The sequence below is a fragment of the Sinocyclocheilus anshuiensis genome, unplaced genomic scaffold, assembly GCF_001515605.1.
Source record: "Sinocyclocheilus anshuiensis isolate Anshui unplaced genomic scaffold, SAMN03320099.WGS_v1.1 scaffold1024, whole genome shotgun sequence".
NCBI lineage: Eukaryota > Metazoa > Chordata > Actinopteri > Cypriniformes > Cyprinidae > Sinocyclocheilus > Sinocyclocheilus anshuiensis.
This window is the reverse complement of record NW_015552843.1, coordinates 780,837-801,865: the sequence shown is the minus strand read 5'-3', so window position 1 is coordinate 801,865 and position 21,029 is coordinate 780,837. Positions and strand designations below refer to the sequence as shown.

Below are 21,029 nucleotides of genomic sequence, written 5' to 3'. Positions count from 1 at the left end.
AAACAATTTGACCATTTACTGCACTTCGTTATTTCCCTACAGCGGCTAATGAACCGGAGGTTTCACACATTACCAGAAAACAGCTTACTTCTGAATTGAAAAATAAGGTGCTTAGCTCACCCGAAAATGAATAAAATCACAGCCAAGAAATACTCAGCCATCTCCCTACGATCCTGAGGGATCCTTCAATACTGTGGAAAGTAATCGTTTACATACTGTGCACAGAACATTTCTATCCCTATCCTTTTAAATAGAATGTTGACAAAAAGCTTAGTGTCTAAAGAACATAGTTTGAATCTAATGTAATGTAAAAGCTGTTTTTAATGTGTAATCTTTGAACTTTCTTTGTGTGCTTCCCAACTACATCCATTCTCACTTTGTTAATATGGAGCAGTCATAAAATTGTATTAAAACAAGGACAATTTCAGCACAGTGATAAATACTGAGAAAAAACTATCAAAATGAAACAGAGGCAAAACAATAGTTACTTACTTCTTAAGACACAATCCAGCTCGAACTTTCCTCATATTACCAATGATTTAAACATTCCTGTTGTCAATGTTTAAAAAAAATCCAGTCCCAATTTCCTTTGGAAAATCCCATGCATTTGATTTCTCAGTGGACCATTGAGTTTGCTAAAAAAAAAACAGCAAATAATTTGTACAGAGGTTGTGTGAAGAAAAACAGACTTGGCAGATTCAGACGGGATTACAATGGCTGTGAAACACAAATTTCTCTAACCCCCGCTGGGAAAACTAGAAAAAAAGTTTAATATTTGAAAAAAAAAAAAAACAATGTGATTTCTGGTTCTGCTTATCCAATCCAATGCAAAGCATGCTGAGAACTAAAGTCCACTGCCCTGTTGTAAAAGTTATCAAGACAACTTAAGTGTTTTTTTTTTAATTGTTGTTGTTTTATTATTTTGATGTAATGATTAACAGTATGTCAAAAGAATGCATCAAAATAATGTTTGTGAATGAAAAATGTTTAATTAAACCAATAAATCAGAATTACACTTCTGATTGTCTTTGACTTTATCAAGGCAAACACATTAAAATAAGTTTCAGTTTGTTAACATTAGTTGATGCATTCATTATCATGAACTAATAATAGACAATACTTCCACATCTCATTTTGTAAACGTGTATCTGGAGTCATGACAGAGGTAGAAATTGGCAGTGAAAGATCACAAAATTGTATTAAAAATAAAACAGGACAATTTCAGAATAATGACAGACCTTGAGCAAAAACCTGATAAAAATAAAACAAAGGCAAAAGATACAGATATACTGATAGTTCTACTTACTTAATAAAATGAACAGTCCAGTTCAATATACTTCTGCTATGTTATCCTAATGTAACTTATAAATAAGTCTGTTGTTAACTTAAAAAAAGGTGCTTCCTGTTGTAAACACCTGCAGATGCTTTCATGTGTTTGCAGAGCATCAAGTTTTCTGTGTTCTTTCTTCTACATAGAGCTGCATCTGTTTAAAAGGCAGATAGAAAAAAACGTCATGTGATAATGTTGCAAGACGAGCGTAACGAAAACATGTCACTTCCCTTTTTTTCTAGAACATATTGTCATGTTGCTGTGATGGCCTTTTGGTCAGTGTGATTGTTCCGATGTGATTAACATGACTGCCAGAATGTCTCAGTATTTAGTTCCTCTTTCACATTGACAGCAGCGCTTGAGCTGCATGAACAAGTTTGTGTCAAACTTGATGATCATGTTCTGCAGCATGATTTGAGAATGATCCTAGAGCATTTGTACTTTAGTTGAAGCAATGAAATCTGACTCTCTGTACAGAAGAGCTGTGAATGTCTCACCTTGAGAATATCAGAAGTCATCGTCTTGAGAGGAATGAGTTTTGCCTCTTCCATGTGAACTTCCTGCTCATCTGCTACAATCCATGGAAAATCCTGTAAAATATACACAAAACAGATAAGACAAGAATGTGAATTTTACATTTCTTTGTCATAAAATTACTAACCCATATGTTGTTCTTTTGCAGAACACAAAAGAAGACATTTTGAAGAATGTTGATAACCAAACGGTTTTGGTGACCATTGATTTGGTCACCAAACACTGAGATATTTCTCAAATTATCTCCTTTTATGTTCCACAGAAGTAATAAAGTCATACAGCTTTGGAACGACATGCAGGTGAGTAAATGATTTTTTTGTGACCTATCCCTTTAAGTTGAAGGAGCAAACTGAATACAAGAAATGAAACCCTATAGTGCAAGTCAGTGCATATTATCTAGCCAAGGGTACGGGAAGTGTGAAAACAATCAGACTCAGACTCAGACTCGACTTTATTGTCCCGTTTAGGGAAACTAGAATCGCAGCGAAGTGCCAGTACTCTAACCACAATCCATGCACACATCACCATTTCACCTATAAGAACATACAATGTAACATTATACAAATTCCCAAAACATGCATTAAAATTGATCAAACACTGTTCAAATTCATACATTTTGAATACCAAATACATTCTCCTCCCCACCAGACTTGTTCAATAACTTAATGGCCACAGTAACAAATGACTCTTTAGTTCTTTTCGACCTGCATACAGGGACTCTAAAACGACTGCCTGATGGCAGCATCTGAAACTCAGTATGTAATCAATCACCATGTCCTTCGTTTTATTAACATTCAACTGAAGAGAAAATCGGTCCCACCATGAAACGAAGTCCTCCACAACAGGACCATGCCCCAGATCCTGATTGTGGAGAAGACTCACAATCACTGAAGCATCTGCATATTTTATGATATAACTATTCTCATACATGCTCCGGCAATCATTCGTATACATAATAAACAAAAGGGGTGAAAGACAACAGCCTTGAGGAGACCCAGTAGAGCAATATTGAAAATCAGAATGAACACCATTAACTCTAACACATTGAAGACGATCTACTAAAAAAGTCCAAAATCCATCCAGAAATATTATGATCCAAGTTAAAAAGAGAAATTAATTTCTCTACCAACATATGTGGCTTTATTGTGTTAAAAGCAGAAGAGAAATCAACAAATAACAATCTAGCATGGGTCTTGGGCCTTTCCAAGTGACTAAACAGATAATTCAGCAAGGTAAGGTTAGCATCCTCAACTCCCCTGCCCTGTCTAAATGCAAACTGCAATGGATCAAGTCTATCTTTTGACTGCTGTAAAATTTCACCTTTAACTACTTTCTCAAAGCACTTCATAACTAATGAAGTAAGAGCTACCGGCCTGAAATCATTTAGCTCCTGTGGGGACCTAGTCTTAGCTACAGGAACTATAATAGATTTTTTCCAAATTTCAGGAACTCTTTGTAACATAAGAGATTGGGAGAAAATGTAATGAAAAATTTCACCCAGCTGCTCAGCACATGTACGTAACACCCTACCTCCAATATTATCAGGACCGGGACTTTTTTTAGTATTAACTCTCTGGAAAAGACCCGTGTCACACTAATATTAAAAGATTGACTGCATGCCGATTCTTGTTTTAAAATGTCAATTTCTGACTTAAAATCATTATCGTCAAACCTTAAATAAAATGTGTTAAGTTCCTCAGCAAACTGTTTCGCAGAACTGAATCCATTCATTTTAATATCTCTATTCCCTCTGTCTTCTTTACACCCTGCCATTTCCTTCATGCCTTGCCAGGCTGATCTTAAGTTACTGGCACTTAACTGTTTCTCAGTCTAATTTTATCCTTATTTATTTGAACTCTCACAGCCTTATACAATAGAAGGAATATATAATTGTAGGATACAACAATTCCTTCTATTGTTCTATCCTACAATAGAAGGAACTATATAAGAGTTCACATCAGGTTGCATGTACAGCATCTTTTTGTGGAACATCTGAGAAAAAAGTTTTTGTTTTCAGGTTTCCCAGCAGTTCACTTAGATATCCAGTCAACAGAGTGAACTAAAGACAAGAAAAGACAAGACCAAAAAAAAAATAAAAATAAATTATAAAGCTGCTTTAACACACCTTGATGACCTGAACTTTCTCCATGTTTCTTGTGGCAGCTTCCCTGGTGTGTACCAGCACTGTGAATGTGCATCCTGCAGAGTGGAAGAAAATCCATAATTTAAATGTAAATCTATTAAAACTTACTACTCCTGCCTGCTCCTACCTGAAGCTCCTACCTGAAGGATTGTTGTCTAGAACAGCATCACATACGCTGATTTTTAAGATCATCGCTCTCAGCAGCTGCTCCACATGAGACAGCAGAGTCTCTGAGCTGACACAGCAAAACCCGACACACACATATCAGAAAAATGCATAACTTAAACCAGGATTTAAAACACTAAATCCACTGTCACTCACCTGATGGACAGCAGTGGAGGCTGTGAGATCTCAAACACAAATCTCTCCACTGGATGGTGCTCTTTATCCATGATCACCACTACAACCTTCTCAGCCTCATTCTGCAAAAAGAGCACAAAACAAGTCTTGTTTGCTCACTGTTCAGATGGAAACCATTCTAATCATATTGGTTAGCCTGTTTTTCTGTAAATAAATACATTAAGCAAATATGAAATAAAAACCTCACCTTCTCTATCAGTGGCTTGACACAATGCAGTGTGTCTTGAATGTACTGGTTTAACTCAGGATGACATGACATCTGGCAAATTAAATATAAGTAGTCAAATACCTTCAGCAACATTTTCTGTCTATTTGTCTTTCCCATTGCATGATGAATTAGCAAAGCAGTGCTCATTCGTACTGTCATCAATCTTAAAAACATTACCTGCACAGGTACGTTGTATTTCTTCCTTTTCTGAAAAATACCAGATGGATAAATCTCTCTGACATATAGGATGAGGTGAATGGCCACTTCCAAAAACTCACACAGAATGTCAGCAGCAACTGAAAATGACCAATATAAAAAGAATATTCACAATGACGTTATTTGAAAACTGTATAGTGCATTACATTTACAAATGAAATAAAAGTTACCTTGGCCAAAATTAAGGTCCTGCCTCGTCAGAGCGGCCATACTGAAGTAGCCAAAATATATGCAACAACCTTTAATGAAAAGAGGAGCTTCTCGTTTATAAAATATCAGCGATCATGCATATAGTTGCTCCAGAATACGTGTGATAAGAGTGTTGTATTCAGAAAAAAAAAACGTAAAAACGAAAACTATTACGGTAATACACTCAGTCCGATTATTGGTAAAATGTCTGTCATCCACAAATAAACAGTAAATAAACAAACATTTAATCAAACGATGCTCGAAGGATGTTTACACTTTTCTTCTGTAATCTGCAAGAGAACAGCAGCGCTATATGGCTATACGCCTGCTGCCACCTACCGGAGCGGAAGAAGAACGCGACAACAAACCATAATGTCACAGTACTGACTTATAAAAGAAAACAGAACAAAGGACTGGATCTTGTATGTATCTACTTATATGCAGTAAGTAAGTATTGTTGATAGTAAGACCAAAGATCTCAAATAAACTGTATGACAACAGGTAAAATAACTTATTTTGGTGCAAAATAAATGACACCTTTCTGAGCAAACTACAACTGGCAGGTGAGAAATATAGACCACAAACATTGTAGGTACGACGGCTAATCAAAATGGTACTTACTTGCGCTTATCCGGATTGTTCAAATGACTTAAAACTAAAAGATTACGTTCTCTTGTGCGAACTCATTCAGGAGTGGTGACTTTCCACGTATTCCCAACTTCTGAGCCTGCTCGCCTGAAGTTATGGTTGATTGCTCTTCGGCTGGACGAACTCATTCGGGAGTGGTGACTTTCCACGTATTCCCAACTTCTGAGCCTGCTCGCCTGAAGTTATGGTTGATTGCTCTATCAACACACCCATTAACGTAAACTACGCCAGAGTGTGTATACACCTCACGCACCGGATGCCGTGCGTGCGCCCAAAGACAGTTGGACATAGTGGTGTATTAGAGGTAAAAAATTATATAAATACTGTTCGGTTTCTGGCACAAACCGATCGTTTCGTGTCTTAGGACATCAATGTGTCGTCACGAGCCGCAGGGTTTAATTTGGATTTGTCTGTGCATGTTTTTTTACTCTCATAGATTTTGTTACTATTGCCATGCATTATACGACTGATAGACTGCAACGGTTGGACTTAAAAATCATCATATGTGTTCTACTGAAGAAACAAAGTCACCTACATCTTGGATGCCCTGGGGGTAAGCAGATAAACATCAAATTTTCATTTTTGGGTGAACTATCCCTTTAACATTAACGGAACGGAACAAACTGACTGTTAACTGATATGTGTCCACTTCTTCAGGGATTTCATGAAATATAATTTATTTATTTATTTATTTAAAGCTATTCATTAAATAAATATTTATTCACATTTAGTCCTGCATAATAAAAGCCTATTTAATTCAGGGGACCTGACCAGCAGTTTATTTTTATTTAACCAGGACAGCATGTAATTCAGGGATTTCATTTATGACAGGCTGTGAGCAAAGGTTTACCTGAATGACCTCATGGACCCGCTGCTCTTTAGAAATGACATACATAAGACAGTGTCAGAGACTAAGTATTTGATTTACTGCCCAGTTGATGTCCTGAGAACCTGTGAGTATTCAAATGATGCTTTGATTCGCGACAGATTTGCAGATAAAGTAGGAAAATCATCAAAATAGTCATTCGATCAGTAACTTACTTGATTGTAAATGTATTACTGCAGTACATACTTTAGCTATTTGGGAAAAACAACTATAACTCTGTGAAACATTGAATATGAATACAAAATAGCAGCTGTCTATGTACACTGGACTTCAGTGCTTTATCTTATTCATTAACAGTTCTTTATTATGGATTACTGAATTGCTGAATGATTAACTTTCCAAGACACAGCAACGTCCATAACTGGTAAGTAAATACAGCCTTAAAAACTACTTTGTTTGGTCTTCCAAAAGAGGACGATATCTGCTTCGTCATGCCTGGAGCTAATCCGTGTTGGTTGCTGAGGAAATACTACAACTTTGTGCTGTGGATCACTGGATCGGCTTTCACCGTGGACGAAGCGGAGTCCAGCCCGGGGTCGTCACATGTGGTTGCCGCAAGCCCTCCGGACGCTCCTTCGTCGAATCCACCACCTCTACTCACTCTAGCCCGCCGGCCGTTCCTCACTTTATCCCCCGGCCTCCGCTCACTCAAGGCTGCTGTGTGTGATCCTGTGTTTCGTTGTGAAAGCGAAACTACTTTGTTTGGCCTTCCAAAAATGGGCACGACTAGAAATCAGTGGTTAAGTTGTATTTACAACACTGTTCCAGAACACTTCAACCCAAATATTCAGATGTGTGCAGCACATTTTATGGAGGACTGTTTCCTGATCCTGGTAGAGTAGACTACAATGCCGGCTGTTCTGACTCAAAGACTGTAAGTAAGTTTTTTATATTTAAAGAGTTTTTATATTTTATATAGGCCTATTTAAAGTAAGTTTTTTGGGCAGTGTAGAGTAGGGCTTGTTGTTTGTCATTTCTCCGATCACAAATGCAGACATGGTTTTATGTTTACGCGGCGCGATGCAACGCAACGCGTAAAAAGACAGTACAAGTTATTATAATCCATAATCATTTTTAAAATAGCCTATAGCCATAGCGTTCGTTTATATCACAGCTTGGGCTAGAGCCGTTCAGAGCCGTGAGCTATAATGAGATATGAGATCTTTCATGTACCGTGATTAATACTTGTTTTGGTTTTGTTTTATCCTCTTTTCTTTATTTGTTTTGTTCCTGCCTTTCTTTATGTTCATAAAAATTCTGTTTATGTTTAAAAAATTATGTTCATCTTTCTCTTTTAACAGTCATTGTCAACTTTTTTTGTTCTTCTTCTCTTCTCTTCCATATGTTCAGATAACATTGGATGTATTGTTGATACATTATGTGTAATGTATGCAAAGTTGTATTTCATTATTGTCATCTCTGAATTGTTTGCAATAACAAAATAATAAATAATAAATAAAAAGCCGTTGAGCTCCGTAAAGCCGCATTTGACAGGGTATGCCAGCCACAATCTCATCCATATTGTTATAAAATATAGCATTCTGTGTAGAATTCAAATAGCTCCGATACATGTTGTGGTCTGTGTGATGTGATCCGCTCCGTGTTATCGTGTCTCTGGACCGGAGCAGAGTGTGTTTGCAGTGCGGTGGTTAGCGTGACACAGCGCGAAACCAGACTTATTTTTTTTCGTCAATGGAAAGCATATTTACACTGTTTGAATCGTTCCCTGTCCCCTATATAGTGCACTACGTGCCATTCACTGTACAGAAAATTCTAATTCTGTGGACAAGTGACCGATTTCAGCCACGGCTTCAGCGTCTATTTTATAGTGTAGGGGATTCTAGAGAGCATTTGATTGGACAGAAAGTTTGATGAGAAGCTCAAGTACGATGTGACGTCAAAAAAATCGTTGAGCCGTTTTGGCGGAAGTGACGAACTGCAAGCTTTAAATGCTTATATCTTCTAAATGCAAATTTTGTCACTGTTTTGGAGCACGCTGCCTTATAGATAGCCTTAAGACTAACATATTGATACTAACACCCAAAAAACTTTAATTTTGATTTCATGGGGACTTTAAGCTCTCCAAAAGACACTTTCTTGAAGTGAAACGTAGCAGGATAAGCTTTTGTTTAAAGAGTTTGCTATAGTAGTTTCTCCTTTTTGTTTGTGTTTGCTTTGTAGCTGACTGAGGAGCAGAGAGCTGGAAGGAAATGGAGTCCAATGAGGCCAGTGTTCAGTACAACCGCTGGAATGAAGACAACATGAACATGCAAGAGAATTCACAGTCCAGACTGATGGGGTGAGAATCTACTCAATATATTTCATATAACTGATAAATCATTTTCAGAATTGTGATTGGAGTCAATCAAACAACTCATGTCAATCACATCTGTGCCCATATAGTCTCTATAACAGACTGTGCACCGGACGTCTTGGCATTGTAATGAAAGCGGCAGTGTCTTTGACTGTGATGGTAGTTATATACATTGTTGGATACATCACAGGATACTATGCTCACCGATGCTGAAGAGGACACTTGACGGAACTGGCTATTTAAGGAACTGGCTGTTATTTGAAACATGAATTATGTCCATCAAAGAAGTACCAACATTTATAAAATGTTTTAAAATGGGTTTTTAAATAAGTTACTTTTATTTTAACATAGTATCTTAACCAGTGTTAACAAGTAAAATACTTGTTCAAAACCAGATTTTATTTTATTTCTTATTTGAATGTCAGTGACCATCTCATATCCAAAAGTGCATTAGCGGTCACAATACATAGCCTATAATTTGCTATTATACCAAGAATAAAATAAAGTTAACAGTAAACATTTTACAGTGAGGTTTAATTTTTGGTTGATGCATTGAACAACACTTTTACAGCAGCTTTTAGCAGTCTTTGTACATACACTACGGTTCAAACATTTGGGGTCAGTAAGATTTAATTTTTTAGAGACAATATTTTTATTCAGCAAGTATGGATTAAACTGATCAAAATTGACAGTAAACACATTTAAACAGTTTTTAACATTGCTAATAATATGAAATGTTGTAGAGCAAAGGCTGCTGAAATATGCAGCTTTTCCTTCACAGGACTAAATATAAAACAGTTATTTAAAATTGTAGTAATATTCCACAATAGTACTATTTTTACTGTATATTTTTATCAAATAAATTCAGCCTTGGTGAGCATAAGAGACCTTTAAAACATTAAAAAAATCTTACCAACCCCAAAACGTGGAATGGTAGTGTATACCAAGTAATTTTATCATTTTATGTTGAACATTATTACTGTTTTAAGAATGAAAACATCACATAATGCATTAAATAATGTTAGCAAATTGAACATTATATTACACTGTTTACAATTAATATTACATTTGACATCAGTCCTGGTCATAGATGACTTTAATAGTATCCACATCCTGCTCTTCTAGCATTTGGTCAATAATCTCATCTTTTGATGAAGAAAACAAGCTTGCATTTACTTTGACAATCCATGCTGTGATCCTTTGGTTAGTATAATACTCATCCTCCTGACTGTCCATCATTTCATTCATTTCGTTCTCATTTTCCATCTCAATAGCCGAATCAGAGAATGACTGCGCAAGTCTGTCCTTAGATACACTCGCTGAATCCTTCATCCTTTCTGTCATCACTTCTCTGTCTTTGGCACTGACGTTACTGGGCTCTACATCCAGAAGTTCATTCTGTGGCAGCCCTGCTGATACACCAGGGATCTTGTCCTGTCTCAAGTCTTGGTTTTGAACCTGCAGACTGTCATTAAAAACAGCCAGTCCATTGCAGATCAGCTGACATCCCTGCCTTTGTCTACTGAACAATGCCTTGTCCATCCTTATGCTGGTGGACAAGATATTGGCTTTCTTCTCCTGACATCCTACTCCCCAGCTTGACACACAGGTTTTTGCACTAGACATGGAGATAGTGGATATTCTTGGGCTGTGTATTGGAGGCAGCGAGCTACTATTTGTCAAAGTCCTGCCATCATTCCCCTTCGCCATTAAAACCTTACGAGGTTTGATAGTTTGATCTTTTCCATTTCCAGCCAGTTTCCACCCGGATGATAAATGGTAGGATCCCTTCGTTCCAATCAACTCCAGACAGATGGGCAGAGATGGACTGGAGGTCTTAAATGTCTCAAACGTATGGAAATTCTCCTGGATGTTAAGAGTTTTGCTAGATCCACTCTTCCATCTTGTCCTGTGGTCCCAAATGTCATTCCTCTGGGTCATTTTGAGAACTTTTTAATAAGAGCAAAATGGACGACTGTCAATGTCATGTAGCATGATGAGCTGTCCTGAGAGACAGTGTCCTTCTTGCATCTCTTATAGACAGCTCAGACCTACTCTCCTCCTCTTTACATTTCCTGAGTCGGCCAGTCATCTGATCTGTAACCAAACCTGGAGCATTCATGTGCTCCACAGGCACAAACAAACACAGGATGCAAACAATGCTACTGTCACTTCACTAAACATGTCTGAAGATGTGCATTTTAAAATAGTTCCTGCTAACCTAACTATAAACTGAATTATGAGACCAACTACTAGTTTTGATATTGATGTTTTTCATCCAGAGGGTCAAAAGTTCCTATACAGAGTCATCCTGAGGTTAAAAACCTTGCTCAAGGAAGTAAACTTGATATTGAAAGATTTTACTGTATAATTTTATAGCTTACCCAATTGAGAGATTCAGCAAAACAGGGAAACATTAATTTAATGTTTAATTACATTTTAAACTTTAAACTTTAACATTAATTACATTGAACAAAATTATAAACGCAACACTTTTGTTTTTGCCATACCTGTGCAATAATCATGCTGTCTAATCAGCATCTTGATATGCCACACCTGTGCGGTGGATGGATTATCTCCGCAAAGGAGAAGTGCTCACTAACACAGATTTAGACAGATTTGTGAACAATATTTGAGAGAAATAGGCCTTTTGTGTACATAGAAATAGTCTTAGATCTTTGAGTTCAGCTCATGAAAAATGGGGGCAAAAACAAAAGTGTTGCGATTATCATTTTGTTCAGTGTATATTAGAAGTGTAAATCTGTACACTAAGGTGGAAACAAACTTTCATACAAAAGATAGGAGTGTAAATGAGAACCATTGAATCCAACATTTGAATTAATAGCGGTTTTAATTTGATGAGAGAGAAAACTGTATGGAAAGTGGGGTAAATGAATTACAAATTTAGAAAAAAAAGCAACAGCTGATTTTTGTTATCGGATGACAGTTAGATTGCTGACGTCGGACATCAGGTCAGTTTTTGATGGGTAAACCAGTTTAAGGTTTCCATCTATGTCCACGACCTTCACTTGTAGTACGGTCAGCTCAGGGGAGGCCAGGTCCTCTGCGGGACGATCTGAAATCACATCCGTCTCTTCATCAGAGCCCACATCCTCCTTTGCATCAAAGGTTATTTTATTAAGCTCTGCCATTTTCTAAAATAGAAACAAGAATAGTCAGAGAAAATGAATATTACACTAATAAACATGGATGCTGTTTTCCACTGTAAATATTCATAGCTTGCTAAATGCTACTAACCACCATGAATGCTTGTGTAATTGACTTTGGATGAGGATACCTATGTGAAAACAGATGCCTTTTTTAATTGTCTTGGTACTTAGTAATAGCATAACTGCTAATGAATGCAGATAAACTGAATGCAATGACCCAGCTTGATGACTGATTTAATGGCACTGATTATTCAGAGTGTCTTTTATAGTAAAATATTTAGTAGTTATTTGAGCTGTCGTAAAAGAAGAATGTGCAAAAGTGGAACAGGTCATTTGTATCATGGAGAAAATCTCACAGCTGCAATCTAAACCAATTCCTCGGTTTTATCTTCCTTGTCACATTTCACGGTTTTCCATCACGTCAGGTACTTTTTACACAATTACAAAAATAGGATTTTTAAGTTTTTACTATAAATTAGGAACGTCAATTAAACCAAACAAACAATTTGACTGATAAAATCGGCAGCAGCCAGGGGCTCTTGAATTGCACTTGTATTATGTGATGGTGCAATGCCTCCGAGACACTGTACACCATGTGTGTGTGTTTGTGTGTGTGTGTGCGCGCAGAAAGATTAGCTCATTTCTTCCACTAGAGTATCAGCATTCAAAAGCTGTGCAGTCAAATAGCATAACAATGCTAATCCAATCCTGCACTCTTACAGCGCAGACTCAAATCAGTGCCTTCACTGTAGAGTAGGATAGCTCATATAAAATATTATATATTATTTACAGCATAGCAATACTAGTACAAATCAATATGAAAACAAAAATCAACCAAAATCAACCAAACAAAAACAAAAAACGGCCAATCCCACCCATCTCTTGTACTACAGACACTGCAGGATTGATATTTTGGGATTGAAGGAATGATTTAGTTGTGATTCTATTGTCATACAATTTGGTTCATATGTAAATAAACACAAAATGAAATACATTTTACAATATAAAATATAATATAAAACAAAACACTAGTAATATCTTACTATTATTATGCACTTTCTTACTTGTGGAGTCCTGAAACATTTTGTCGCTTTTTCTGTTTTCTCTGTTCATCTGCCTCCTCTTGAAGCATCTTCAGAAGTTCAGCTGCCTTCATCTCCTTACGACCCAGAGGAACTATCTACACACATTGACAATATTATCAATTTTTTGTTGTAAAACGATTATATATATATATATATATATATATTACTCTGCAGTAGGTATGTTTTTTGATGTGGCAGCAATATTTTAATGAAAATTTGTTTCATTTTTTTTTTATTAACACACTCGAGGATGTGCTGGATTGTGAATATAATCAGCTGAAAGGGTTTCTGTCACTATATTCACAATATAGCATAAAATGTATCTTAGATTATTAAGTCTGTTCTTTGGCATATACAGTAGTCAACATTTGAAGTGGATCAAAAAAGTTAATCAAAGTTGTCCTAAGACAAGAGTGCATTTTGGTTTTAGGTTTTAGGACAACTTTGATGAACTTTTTTGATCCACTTCAAATGTTGACTACTGTACACTGCTGTTCAAAAGTTTGGGATCAGTAAGATTTTAAATTGTTTTTTTTATGAAGTTTCTTATGCTCATTAGGGCTGTATCTATTTGATCAAAAATACAGAAAAAATTTAATTTTGTGAAAAATTATTGCAATTTAAAATAAGTTTTTTATTTTAAAATACTTTAAAATATAATTTATTCCTGTGAGGCAAAGCTGAATTTTCAGCATCAATACTCCAGTCTTCAGTGTCACATGATCCTTCAGAAATAATTTTAATATGCTGATTTATAATCAATGTTGGCATAATATTTTTTTTGGACCTGTGATACTTTTTTCAGGAATCTTTGATAAATAAGGAGTTAAAAAGAAATTGTGTTAACTTACAATATATGCTACTACACAAAAGTTTGGGGTCAGTATTTTTTTTTTCTTTAAAAAAAAGAAAAAAAAGAAATTAATACTTTTATTCAGCAAGGATGTTAAATGGATAAAAAGTTATAGTAAAGACTTATATTATTACTATTGTTAGAAAAGATCTCTATTTTGAATAAATGCTGTTCTTTTTAACTTTTTATTCATCAAAGATTCAAAGACAAAAGTATCGCAGGTTCCAAAAAAATATTAAGCAGCACAACAGTTTCCACACTGATAATAAATCAGCATATTAGAATGATTTCTGAAGGATCATGTGACACTGAAGACTGGAGTAACGGGGCTGATGAAAATTCAGTGCTGCGTCACAGAAATAAATTACATTTTGAAAAGTATATTAAAATAGGAAATTGCAGTAATATTTCAAAATTCTACTGTTTTTTTTCTGTATTTTTGATCAAATAAATACAGCCTTGATGAGCATAAGAGACTCTATAAAAAAAAAAAAAACACTAAAAATCTTACTGATCCCCAACTTTTGAACGGCAGTGTAAATGAAACCATCAATTATGAGAATGAAGCAACGTAACACATCTTATTGTCCTACTGCCTGTGGCCTCTTAGATAGGTGCTGAATTCACTGTCAACACAAAAGAAACAACAGCGAGAAAAAAGACTGTTCATTTATTATTAAAAACTGAGGATTATGGGACTTCTCTGTGTCATTAATCAGCTGGGGGCTTTGAAACCAGATTCCCGCCATTCATTTTTCTTTTTTTTTTTTTTTTTTTTTTTTAATAAATTAATATTCAGCAAGGATGTTAAATGGATAAAAAGTTATAGTAAAGACTTATATTATTACTATTGTTAGAAAAGATCTCTATTTTGAATAAATGCTGTTCTTTTTAACTTTTTATTCATCAAAGATTCAAAGACAAAAGTATCGCAGGTTCCAAAAAAATATTAAGCAGCACAACAGTTTCCACACTGATAATAAATCAGCATATTAGAATGATTTCTGAAGGATCATGTGACACTGAAGACTGGAGTAACGGGGCTGATGAAAATTCAGTGCTGCGTCACAGAAATAAATTACATTTTGAAAAGTATATTAAAATAGGAAATTGCAGTAATATTTCAAAATTCTACTGTTTTTTTTCTGTATTTTTGATCAAATAAATACAGCCTTGATGAGCATAAGAGACTCTATAAAAAAAAAAAAAACACTAAAAATCTTACTGATCCCCAACTTTTGAACGGCAGTGTAAATGAAACCATCAATTATGAGAATGAAGCAACGTAACACATCTTATTGTCCTACTGCCTGTGGCCTCTTAGATAGGTGCTGAATTCACTGTCAACACAAAAGAAACAACAGCGAGAAAAAAGACTGTTCATTTATTATTAAAAACTGAGGATTATGGGACTTCTCTGTGTCATTAATCAGCTGGGGGCTTTGAAACCAGATTCCCGCCATTCATAAAAACAGTATCGACAACGGTTATTAAATATTCATCATTGCTGCATTGTTTGCTGGTTATGCAACTAGTGGAGATGCTCTGATTGATGAGTTACGTAACAAACTACTGGGACAATTATGACTGTGAAAGAGCAAGACATTTTTATTACAAAAGGAATACTAAGTATACATATGAATCCGTGTATCATTCGATCATTCGTTTTTTGATTTAATATTGAAAGTAGAAAAATGAGAAAATGGCTCCTTTTTCAAATTTTTCCAAAAAACGAAAAACGAGAATTCAGCTTAAATTTTCGTTTTTCGTTCATGGGTGGAAAAATGAATAAACAGCTTGAATATTCAATTTCTACACGGTGGCAGGAATTAAACGCCCCTTTCTGCTGATTGGTCAGCCGAAGATCAAACCGTGCCTTCATCAGTTCTTCCGCAGTATCACGCAGCAGAATAATAGTCCTCTGCTGCTGCAGTTGTATGGATTAATAACCCATTTTATCAATTTAATATTTTTCTCATCAAACACACTAATGAATAGCTCGACACAACTTGTACCGGGGTAGAGTCTAGTCTTTCTTCTGTGTAGACCAGCGGTTCTTAAAGTGATAGGGGTAGGCTATGACAGCTGTCATATCATACCCTGCCATGCCCAGCTAACAAAAGAATAGAATTTATATCTACACAGAAGAAAGCCCTGTCTAGACTCTGCCCCAGTATGAGTTGTGTCCAGCTATTCATTAGCCTGTTTGTTTGATGAAAAAAGATTAAATGTAGTTGCAATAAATGCGTTAAGAATCCATACAACTGCAGCAGTGGAGGACTATTATTCTGCTGCGTGATACTGCGGAAGAACTGATGAAGGCACGGTTTGATCTTCGGCTGACCAATCAGCAGAAAGGGGCGTTTAATTCCCGCCCACGTGTAGAAATCGAATATTCAAGCTGTTTATTCATTTTTCCACCCATGAACGAAAAACGAAAATTTAAGCTGAATTTTCGTTTTTTGTAAAAAAAAACGAAAAAGGAGCCGTTTTCTCATTTTTCTACTTTCAATATTAAATCAAAAACGAATGATTGAATGATACATGGAATCATATGAAACCCCAATATTTGATAAACCTCCTCCCATACCTTCAGTGTATCTGGTGGCCTGGCGTCATACAACAGAGGAGCCTTCAGCAAGCCGAGGTCATGAGTTGCAATGGTTGCCGTTGTTCTTTTGGCACAAATCTCATCGTGAAGTTTGGTCTGCAGACAGAATACACGGATATTTATATAAGCTTATATAAAATCAATTTAAAAAGACAGATAGACAGAACACAAGAGTTCTGATGGATGAGATATTTATTTAAACGTGTGTCACCTGAGCAACTAAAAATCGCTTGAGTGCATTTCCTTGTCTGAGGTTCATGCCTTTTACAATGCAGCACACAATGTATGGCCGAACATCCTTGACGCCTGCAGAAACTTTGACTGTCACAGCCGTGGGTGCTTTGGATACATGCAGAACTCTCACAACCATCCGATTAAGCTCATCCACTTCCTCTGCCTCTTTTTTGCCTTTCTGCTTTGCACCGCTTTTCTTCTTTGAGATGTTACGGCCTCCATCAAGCTTCTCGCTCACCTCTCCATCCTGCTGCTTGCCTTTCCCTTTCCCCCTCCCACCTGCCCTCAGGTAGTCTAGGACTGATTTAGTCTGGCAGCCATTCACCATCTTCTCAAGCCTCTTGTCCTTCAGCTTGTTCCCTTTAAAATTGGTCTCCTTCAGCTTGGGGCAGTCGGCCAACTCAGATGGAAGCTCCTGGAGCTTGTTGTTGGAGAGATCCAAAACCTGAAACAGAAGAGAGTGAGATGCATGAAAGAATGCTGAAAGGCTTTTCAAATATTATTAATGCATATTAATATACAGTGATTTTCCGTATGTTAATTACTGTATTATTTATACAGAGATAAAATACATTTTATTAATCATATTTGGAGTACATAATACACCAACTACATTCTTTAGAATTACTTTAAAAAAAAATCACAACTCATTGGAATTGATATTTACTGAACTGTTGTTTTTATTAAATTCAAAATGTTACAAAAGTCTGAGAATAATAGTGGAATGCTTCCATTTAGCAATTCTTTCTAAAAAATGTATTACAAATTATAGACCTAATAATACAAATAATAATAATAATAATAATGAATTGTAGTAATATTTAAGTACTTAATACACCACCTACAATTTTTAGAATTACTTTTAAAAATTACAATATTTGATATTTATTTAAAAATTGATATTTTGATTGAAAATGGATTAAAATCACAAATTGATATTTAATCACTATACTTATTAAATTTTAAAGGTCCAAAAGTCTGAGACCCATAATGGAATGCTTCCATTTAGCATTATTTTTAAATTGAATTAAATCATTTTAACTATAAATTATAGGTCTGTTATCAGCAAAATAATAATAACAATAAAATAAAAATAAATAAATAAAATAATCCATATAATGATAATAGGAATAAAAACAACATTATACGTACAATAATAAAAATACAAAACTAAATTGTGTGTACATAATACACCACCAACACTCTTTGTATATACTTATAAAAATCACAACTGATTAAAATGTATATGTATTGAACCACTGAACATATGCAATTCACATACAGTAGGAATATTAGATTTTGTGATGAAACGCACCTTCAGCGCAGGCAGGTTATGAACCTCACTGCTCAGCTCCTCTATCGCGTTTTCTGATGCTATGATGCTGCTGAGGAGCTCCAGGCTGGAGCACCACAAGTCATCTGGGAGCCGAGAGAGTGCATTTTTGGACACATTGATGCTGGCGAGCTTCACACACTTGCTCAGGCCATCCGGCAGAGCGGCGATGCTGTTGCAGCTGACATTTAAAGTGTTGAGCTCGCTCAGTGCACAGATCTCCTCGGGCAAAGCCTGCAGCTGGTTGACAGACAAATCCAGGACTTTGATCGCCTTCAGTTCACCAATGCTTTTTGGGACTGAAGTGAGCTTGTTCCTGCAGAGGATCAGACTCTGTAGATGAGACAGATGTCTGATGTTCTCGTGGATCGCTTGTAAACTGGGACATTGACTGATCTCCAGGTAGTTTAGGGGCGAGAGGGAATAAAGTCGCGCGTGAAGTCCGCCGCTGCTCTGGATCTTTTTGTCAACCGCTGAACCCTGAAGCACCAGCTCACGCCTGTTCTCCTTTTCTGCCTTTTCTATTTCTGGCCAAATATTCAATGAGCTATTTTCTTCAGCCATGCTGTCCAACGTAACTTCCCTCTGCATACTGTAGCCACATGTCCATATTTTTGACACTTAAAACACCTTAGCGGGGGTGGAATGTACGGTCGAACTACATAGCTCATAAATCCTAAAAACACTCTAACAACTAAAACTCTCTTCGCCGGTGCGAAATCATGACGTCACGATTTTCGTACTGAAGCTGCGCATGCGCTGTGAGGGGGAAACAGGGGAACTGAATTCACCGGAACACCGGAACGTGGACGCAACCCGGAAGAATTTTATAATATGCCGGTTTTTCATACATTTCCAATTCAAATGTAACTTAATTAAGCGCTGTACTTGGAATTTAGGATTTTCATATTTCATATTTTAATAGTAATATTTTACACACACTGTCTTAGGGTAACTCTCCCATCTTTAACCAGCACCATTATAAAGGACTACAAGAACCAGCATCCCTTTTTCTTCGATAGAGTCTGGACTTTTGATTCACTAAAGTGACTCGAGACTTTTGAATCAGTTGATCTAAAAGAGATCTTTCACTGATTCGTTCTTTAGCTTTCGTCGTGGGCCAGTAGGTGGCGAAATAGAAATTAAGATATATACGTACTATATTTATTCAATTTGTATAACATATACATATACAAATTAATATAGAAAATAAATTAAAATAATATAATCAATATAATTAAAATAAATATAAAATTCAACATGTGATGCAAGGTTATAAAATGTTTTTCTTAATTTCTCGTCCCACTGTGCAACTACAAACAGAAACAACAAAGAATTGTGGGCATACACACTTATATGAAATGGAATATAATAGACTATTAAGAAATTTGTGAATTAAATAGAAAAAAGAATATAGAATATATTATGGGAAATATAGATATTTTAATATAGTTTAGAACACTGCATGGGAGACTTCAACTTCAACCAGGACAGACTTAAGTAAACAAAAGTACTGTACATAGAAGTGAACAAGACTCAGTATACGGAAGTGAACTAAAATGATTCGTTCACCTAAAAGATTAATTCAAAACACCGGATTCTTTCAAGAACGAACGAAAAACTCGCGCATGCGCACACGATTCAGTTGTCAAACGGTGGTTATGGAGATAAACGTAGGCAACTGCTGTATCTGGGTAAACAACTTATTTATCGAAATTGTATCTGCCAAATAGTGAATATAAGTACTACTCCAAGAAAGTGATTCTGAGCGTTATCTGATTAACGTGTGGTTTGTGATTAAAATCCTTATTGCTGTATTGGAGGAGTTGTAACAGTAATGCTACTGTTTAGTTAGCCGGATTGCACGCTAACGCTAAATACTTTACTACGACTAAGGTTCTTTATAATACGCAGCAAACCTCTGAATACCTGTGCAATATTTAAGTGCAGACTTAACGTTAACTGAAATTACAGTGTTACAACAAGTAGCTACCTATGTGGTAGTAATGTGGATTTAAATAGATACACCTTGCATTGCTGCTGTTTAATTAATTGTTAATTTGAATAAGTATTTTTTATGTTATTCTACATTATTCTAGTTTGATTCTAGAGATATTTATGTACTCTAAGCATACATCATAAACGACATATTACTCTCATGTAAGGGAATGTTGCCAAATTACAGGTTCTTTCTGTATAATTTATGTTAGAGTGCTGGTACTTTGTGAAATTAAACATTGTGTATTGTTCATATCCCATATCCATCAGAGTTCAGGTACGGGATGCCTCATAAGATAGGCTTCACTGTGATCAGCTGGTCTGGTCATGAAGGAAACTACAGTGCCAAAAAGCTGATGGTCCACGCGCCCACCGTCAATGGCTGGAGATCCACCAGGTTAATGAATTTTATAATATTTACGCTAGAATATACAGTGGTGTGAAAAAGTTTCTTTTTATTTTTTCATACGTCACACTTAAAAGATTCAGATCAAACAAATTTTAATTTTACACAAAGATAATGCAAGTAAATACAAAATGAAGTTTTTAAATGGTTTCATTTATTAAAGGGGTCATAAAGGGGTTTTGATGTTGCAAAAAATAACATTATTTTGTGTATTTGGTGTAATGTATTGTGTTTATGTGGTTTAAGGTTCAAAAAGCACATTATTTTCCACATACTGTACATTATTGTTTCTCCTCTATGCCCCGCCTTTCTGAAACGCGTCGATTTTTACAAAGCTCATCGGTCTGAAAAGCGAGGTGTGCTCTGATTGGCCAGCTATCCAGTGCGTTATGATTGGCCGAATACCTCAAGCGTGTGACGGAAATGTTACGCTCCTTACCATACTGTGTTTCCGTGTGTCCCGGCGCGACGAGACAAAACCAATAAAACTCATTACAAACGAGGCATTTGT

The 21,029-nt window shown here is 36.0% G+C and overlaps 5 protein-coding genes across 8 annotated transcripts in view; 2 read left to right on the top strand and 3 right to left on the bottom strand.

The window, feature by feature from the left end:
* Positions 1–226: 226 nt before the first annotated feature.
* On the bottom strand, positions 227–5,277 carry LOC107668049 (mitotic spindle assembly checkpoint protein MAD2B-like). 2 transcript variants are annotated; one of them, XR_001631845.1, is made up of 9 exons: positions 4,962–5,277; positions 4,753–4,871; positions 4,555–4,626; positions 4,329–4,429; positions 4,148–4,242; positions 3,990–4,063; positions 1,828–1,920; positions 1,307–1,484; positions 227–635 (listed from the first exon to the last, which is right to left on the bottom strand). XR_001631845.1 is itself a non-coding variant. In XM_016459798.1 (8 exons), the coding sequence occupies exons 1-8, from the start codon at positions 4,999–5,001 to the stop codon at positions 1,446–1,448; spliced, it is 633 nt and encodes a 210-aa protein (XP_016315284.1). In that variant the 5' UTR covers positions 5,002–5,277; the 3' UTR covers positions 1,220–1,445. The 2 variants fall into 2 exon arrangements, 1 of the variants encoding a protein (XP_016315284.1); XM_016459798.1 differs by lacking the exon at positions 227–635 and having other exon boundaries at positions 1,220–1,484.
* Positions 5,278–5,375: 98 nt separating this feature from the next.
* On the top strand, positions 5,376–9,041 carry LOC107668050 (small integral membrane protein 1-like). Its single transcript, XM_016459799.1, has 3 exons — positions 5,376–5,423; positions 8,696–8,813; positions 8,918–9,041. The coding sequence occupies exons 2-3, from the start codon at positions 8,725–8,727 to the stop codon at positions 9,039–9,041; spliced, it is 213 nt and encodes a 70-aa protein (XP_016315285.1). The 5' UTR covers positions 5,376–5,423; positions 8,696–8,724.
* A 2,636-nt stretch (positions 9,042–11,677) lies between these two features.
* Positions 11,678–12,103, bottom strand: LOC107668007 (leucine-rich repeat-containing protein 47-like). Its single transcript, XM_016459736.1, has 2 exons — positions 12,087–12,103; positions 11,678–11,983 (listed from the first exon to the last, which is right to left on the bottom strand). The coding sequence occupies exons 1-2, from the start codon at positions 12,090–12,092 to the stop codon at positions 11,762–11,764; spliced, it is 228 nt and encodes a 75-aa protein (XP_016315222.1). The 5' UTR covers positions 12,093–12,103; the 3' UTR covers positions 11,678–11,761.
* A 955-nt stretch (positions 12,104–13,058) lies between these two features.
* On the bottom strand, positions 13,059–18,687 carry LOC107667988 (leucine-rich repeat-containing protein 47-like). Its single transcript, XM_016459720.1, has 4 exons — positions 18,097–18,687; positions 16,759–17,226; positions 16,527–16,643; positions 13,059–13,178 (listed from the first exon to the last, which is right to left on the bottom strand). Exons 1-4 carry the CDS (start codon positions 18,676–18,678, stop codon positions 13,059–13,061), a joined length of 1,287 nt encoding a protein of 428 aa, XP_016315206.1. The 5' UTR covers positions 18,679–18,687.
* A 1,048-nt stretch (positions 18,688–19,735) lies between these two features.
* Positions 19,736–21,029, top strand: part of LOC107668088 (centrosomal protein of 104 kDa-like) — a 36,899-nt gene continuing 35,605 nt past the window's right edge. For all 3 annotated transcript variants that reach the window (XM_016459869.1, XM_016459868.1, XM_016459867.1), the window contains exons 1-2: positions 19,736–19,808; positions 20,383–20,509. In XM_016459869.1, the coding sequence (XP_016315355.1) occupies positions 20,397–20,509 (113 nt within the window). In that variant the 5' untranslated portion in view covers positions 19,736–19,808; positions 20,383–20,396. The remainder of the gene's footprint in view (positions 19,809–20,382; positions 20,510–21,029) is intronic.